This window comes from Narcine bancroftii, chromosome 12 (genome assembly GCF_036971445.1).
Source record: "Narcine bancroftii isolate sNarBan1 chromosome 12, sNarBan1.hap1, whole genome shotgun sequence".
Lineage (NCBI taxonomy): Eukaryota > Metazoa > Chordata > Chondrichthyes > Torpediniformes > Narcinidae > Narcine > Narcine bancroftii.
This window is the reverse complement of record NC_091480.1, coordinates 76657564-76663563: the sequence shown is the minus strand read 5'-3', so window position 1 is coordinate 76663563 and position 6000 is coordinate 76657564. Positions and strand designations below refer to the sequence as shown.

Sequence of the window (6000 nt, the reverse complement as noted above, 5' to 3'; positions counted from 1 at the left end):
AAAAAAAAATTCCTATATGGTCTTGCATGTCAGCTGACCAAATGGTTTGGTCTCACCTATACCCTGTACAACTGGAACAAAACATTCCTCTTCTTAAACTCGAAACACTGCAAAAAAATTCAAAATCCCATTTCTCTTCAGAACTACTTGTTGGATCTGCCTGCTAACTTTTTGTGCTCAATGCTTTGGAACACTGAGATCCCTTTGACCAGGGGTGGGCAACCTTTCTTTTCAAACTTACATTCTGCCTTAATTATTCCCTATGAGTGGGCAAAAGGGGTGAGAACCACCATTCTAGACCCAATTGTTACTGAAATATTTTGCTTGAGAAAAATTATCATTGACCTATTTCCTTTGGAGTTCTGAAACCATGCACATAATGAGTCAATGAGGTACAATTAAAACAATGGTTTTCAAACTTTTTCTTTCCACTTACATACCACCTTAAGCAATCCTTTACTAATCACAGAACACCTATGGCATAGGGATTACTTAAGGTGGAATGGGAGTTTTTTAAAAAAAAAGTTGCCCACCCCTGCCTTTGACCCTCTCATTTGCAGTCTTGCTCCATTATACCTTTTGATTTCTCCATTTGAGGTGCATGACCTTGCACTTTCTCACTTCCCACAATAAATCTTATTTGCAATGTTTAAACCATAAGAAAATGCAGATCTGACTGGAACAGGGAGGTCCAATGATAGCCAAACACATGCTCCCTGCTAATGAGTTGTTGGCTTGGCATGCAATCACGTTTACCGTACCTCCTCCATGCAGTGATAATCCAGCCACTCCTGTCGGTGACGATCAAACCCATTGGAACACCTACATCAGAGAAAGGCAAAATGTTAACTGGTGAAGGAAGTTTGAGAACCATTCTCTCACTCAGCTCCACTCCTCTGGCTTCTCCCTATAACAATTGATACCCTGACTATTCAGATAGCTATTAATCTCTGCCTTAAATGCACCCAATGACATGGCCTCCACAACTGGCTGTGACAGCAAATTCCAAAGTTCACCACTTTCTGGCTAAAGAAACTTCTGTTATTGCATTGCATTTACCTGAAATTTACTTTTTTTTTGCATCACTATTTACTCAGGAAACTGGCATAGTGCGTAAGGAAAGAAGGGAAACAAGGGTCATGGAACATATAGAGATTAAGGAGGAGGAGGTGCGAATAAAGGTAGATAAATCACCCAGGCCAAATACGATATTCCCTCAGACCTGAGGGAATCTAGTGTAGAAATTGCATGGGCCCTGGTTGATAGATTCAAAATGTCCTTTGCCATGGGTGAGTTGCCAGAGGATTGGAGGGTAGCTCATGTTATCCCATTGTTTAAAAAAAGGCAAAACCAGGTAATTATAAGCCATTGAGCCTGATGTCCATAGTAGGTAAATTATTGGAAGGAGGACTGAGAGGTGAGATATATAGGTGTTTGGACAGTCATGAGCTGATTAAGGACAGTCAGCATGGCTTTGTGCGAGGTAGGTCATGTTTAATGAATCATAGATTTTTTTCGAGGACGTTACCAAGAAGGTAGATGAAGGAAAGGCTGTGGATGTTGTCAACATGGACTTTAGTAAAGCCTTTGACAAGGTCCCACATGGGAGGTTAGTTCAGAAAGTTATGACACTAGGTATCCATGGAGAGGTTGTAAACTGGTTTCGAAATTGGCTGTGTGGGAGAAAACAGAGAGTGGTAGTGGATGGTCATACTGGAGGTCTGTGACTAGTGGAGTGCCTCAGGGGTCTGTGTTGGGATCATTGTTGTTTGTTGTATATATCAATGATCTGGATGATAATGTGATAAATTGGATCAGCAAGTTTGCAGATGACGTAAAGATAGGAGGCGCTGTGGACAATGAGGATGATTTTCAAAGCTTGCAGAGGGATCTGGACCAACTGGGAGAATGGGCCAGAAAATGGCAGATGGAGTTTAATGCAGACAAATGTGAGGTGATGCATTTTTGGAAGGGCAAACCAAGGTAGGACATACACAGTGAATGTTAGGGGACCGAGGAATGCAGAGGAGCAGAGAGATCTGGGAATACAGATACATTGTACCCTGACGGTGGCGTCGCAGGTAGACAGGGTTGTAAAGAAAACTTTTGGCATCTTAGCCTTTATAAATCAAAGTATTGAGTATAGGAGTTGGGATGTTATGTTGAAGTTGTTTAAGACATTGGTGATGCCAAATTTGGAATATTGTGTGCCGTTCTGGTTGCCTAACTACAGAAAGGATATCAATAAGATTGAAAGAGTGCAGAGAAGGTTTACTAGGATGTTGCTGGGTCTTCAGGAGTTGAGTTACAGGGAAAGATTAAACAGGTTAGGACTTTATTCCTTGGAGTGAAGAAGAATGAAGGGAGATTTGTTAGAGTTTTACAAGATTATGAGAGGTGTAGACAGATTGAATGCAAGTAGGCTTTTTCCACGTAGATTGGGGGAGATAAATTTGAGAGGTCATAGTTTTAAGCTGAAAGGGGACAAGTTTAGGGGGAGCATTCGGGGAAAGTTCTTCACTCAGAGTGGTGGGAGTGTGGAATAAACTGCCATCTGGTGTGGTGGATGGGGGCTCAATCTTGAGTTTTAAGGATAAATTGGAGAGATACATGGATGGGAGAGGTCTGCAGAGTTATGGAATCGGAGTAGGTCAATAGGACTAGCCAAATAATGGTCAGAGCAGACTAAAAGGGCCAAATGGCCTGTTTTCTGTGCTGTAGTGATCTATGGGAAGCTGTAGCAAGTAAGATTTTCATTGCATCTGTACATTGTACTTATGACAATAAACATTTCTTCATTCATTCATTCATTTGGGCATCATGGTTAGTGAAGTGGTTAGCGCAACGCTGTTACTGTGCCAGTGGCTTAGGTTCGAATCCGGTGCTATCTTTAAGGAGTTTATATGTTCTCCTCGTGTCTGCGTGGGTTTCTTCTGGATGCTCTTGTTTCCCCCCACCCGTCAGAACGTTTGGGTTAATTATGTGTAACTGGGTAGCACGGGGTCATAGGCCAGCAGGGCCTGTTACCATACTGCATGTCCAAATTTAAAAAATAAAATGAATCATTTAATTCATTCAAAGAGGTGCTGAATCTACAGCTGCCAGAATGGGCACGATTCATGACATGGATTTATACTGAGACCTATTGAACTTCTGTCCTTATGTTTTATCAAGAATTTGGATTAAATAGTCAGCCACTCTTTCCTTGATTCAGAGATCCAGAGCAGTAGATTCTGCAAACCCTTGTTTCCAGAGATGCTTGTTATATCCTGAATTCACTTCCTGCAACTGAACTGGAAGAAAGACTGACATTGCCAACTGCTCATTATGGGGTAATCAATTAGTGATTGGTATATGGTCATTTTGATATGTTGATGTATAGTCAGTAAATTGAAAGAATATTTTTTTTTCCTCAGGATAACTCAATCCAAGACAATTTTATATGTCATAGAACACAGAACATTACAGGCCCTTCGATCCATGATGTTGTCACCATCTATATAAACCTACTTCAAAATCAAAACCTTCTCTACCTTGTAACACTCTATATTTCTTTCATCCATGTGTCCCTATTGTATCAGCCTCCACCACCACACCTGACAACACATTCCACTCTCTGTGTAAAAAACTTACCCCTTATATCCCTAAATTTACAGAGTCTAACCAAGAGTTTCCCTGAATTTTCCTCCCTTCACTTTATACAGAAGTGTTTGCTGCTCTTGCCCTTGGATAAAGGTGCTGGCTGGCCACCCTGTCTATACCTCTCATAATATTGAAGACCTCTCATCCTTCTTCATTCCAAAGAGAAAAGTCCTAGCCCTGCTAACCTTGCCTCATAAAACACATTTTCCAATCCAGGCAACATCCCAGTAAATCTCCTCTGCACCCACTCCATAGTTTCCACATCCTTTCTGTAATGAGGCGATCAGAACTGAACACAATATTCTAAGAGTTGTCTAACCAGAGTTTTATAAAGCTGCAGCATTACCTCTCAACTCCTGAACTCAATCCTCCCCACCAATGAAGCCTAGCATACCATAGGCTTTCTTAACTACCTTATCAACTTGCGCGGCAACCTTGAGAGATCTATGAATTTAGACCTCAAGGTCCCTCTGTGCACATTGTTAATAATCCTCTGCCTTCAGGTTTGACCTTCCACATGCATTACTTCATACCTATCTGGATTGAACTCCATCTGTAGCATTGACTCTGGGAATCCTGCCATTTAAAGGGAGTCCTTCCTTAATTTTGAACACCATTTTCCTGATTCACTGTATGTCTTGTTCAATGTGTCACTTTTAAATTTCTCACCCTTGCTTCCAAATTTTTCCCTGGTCTTGTGCATCTCAGTATCTGTGAGCCCCCTCTGGGAAGGTACTGAACACTTTTGAGGCTCTCCCTGGAGCTGGGTGACACACTGCAACAGCTAGTGGAGTCACTGCCTAGCTGTTCAATCCTGACTTCGGATGCTTCCTGTGTGGCATTTGCACGTTCTGCTCGTGGCTGCGTGGGTTTCGTCCAGGTGCTCTGTTTTCTTATCACATCCCAAAGGAATGCGGGTTAGTTGGTTCATTGTTCAAGTGGATTGTCTTGTGTACTAAGGCCCAGTGAGAAGGTGTGCTTTGAGAGCAGCCCCGCTAGACTCCCCATACATAGTACAGCAAGTAAAACACAGTGTAGAAGTGCCAAGTTACCGAGAAAGAGATCAATCAGCACAGACTCCACATTTCATACAGTTGGTATCGTAATTGGCCACCATAAGTTATCTCAAGTGTGTGGGTGAATGGTGGAATTTGGGGAATGTTGACAAGAATAAGGAAAGAATAAAAAAAAGAAATGGATAAATTTAATGTAAACGGGTGATTGCTGATTGGTGTGGACAGTACTGCAAAATCCTGGATTTCGTGGGATTCTCTGACATGGAAATCATTCACAAACACCAGAAGGGGAAAGACTTCCCGAACTGCCCTCTTGCCCATCCCACCAGGCATCTTGCGCCCCACCTGGAGCACAATGTCACAATATGACCTCAACATCGACCCTAAGAGTGGAAATTTCTCCATCCTCACAATCCTTTGAGATTTTCACTTCAGGTTTTTACTCATCCCCAAATGTAACCAGCCCACTGCTGACAACCATGGCTTTACAAATGCCCAGCGCCATGGACATTCCTCCCCAAAGGCTTCCTTTCTCTTCTTTAAAGATGTTCCTTAAACCCTTACTCTTTGATCACATGTTTCACCAGCTCCCTCTGTGAGCTTCAGCATCAGACTTTGCTTGATAATTCTCCGGTGAAGCACCTTGGCGATTTCTTTTTTTTTGAGCCATTAACCACCAATTATTGTTGTCCTGTAGGCAGGAGGCGTTGATTGAAGATGGATTTCCTCATCTGGAGCTGGACTGCTCAAAGTAGCATTGACACCACCTGAACTTTTCCTTCTTCAACCTTCTTCCTTCTGCAACCTCTGCCAGCCTTACAATTCTCTCTGAGATACAAACACATCCTGATGGCCCTGGGCCACATAACTGAGCTCTCGAATTCCACCCCTAAACCTATCTTTATTCTGCTTAAATCAGACTTTCATCTACCTTATTTTTCTGCCAAGTTCAGGGCACTGTATTAAGTTTTGGATATAGCAGTTACAGCACAGCACAGCGATGATCTGGAGTTTATTTTGCCATGAAATCTGTTGGGCTGAATTGTACTTGATCTGATCCATGACCTGCATTGGCTTCCCACTTTGGAATCATGGCCACACTAACCATTGGCAGCTGTGTGGGTCTCATTGACCAAGAGGCCATGGTTCTACAATTGTCCATGAACAGAGCAGGCCCCTCAAGTTGTGATGAGGCTTCCACACATCACATCCTGAGGCTCAGCTTGGAGGAACGCCCTGCCCCTGCTCCTGTTGCCGAAGTCCTGTCACTGATCATGAGCGACGTTGGAGAACAGATGGAATAGAATAATTAGAGAATTAAAAAAATAATAAACCTCCTAAT

The 6000-nt window shown here is 42.5% G+C and overlaps 1 protein-coding gene across 1 annotated transcript in view; it reads right to left on the bottom strand.

The window, feature by feature from the left end:
- Positions 1-6000, bottom strand: part of LOC138746662 (plexin domain-containing protein 1-like) — a 182259-nt gene that overhangs the window by 71636 nt on the left and 104623 nt on the right. Inside the window, exon 9 of the mRNA XM_069904948.1 lies at positions 762-822. Within this exon, the coding sequence (XP_069761049.1) occupies positions 762-822 (61 nt within the window). The remainder of the gene's footprint in view (positions 1-761; positions 823-6000) is intronic.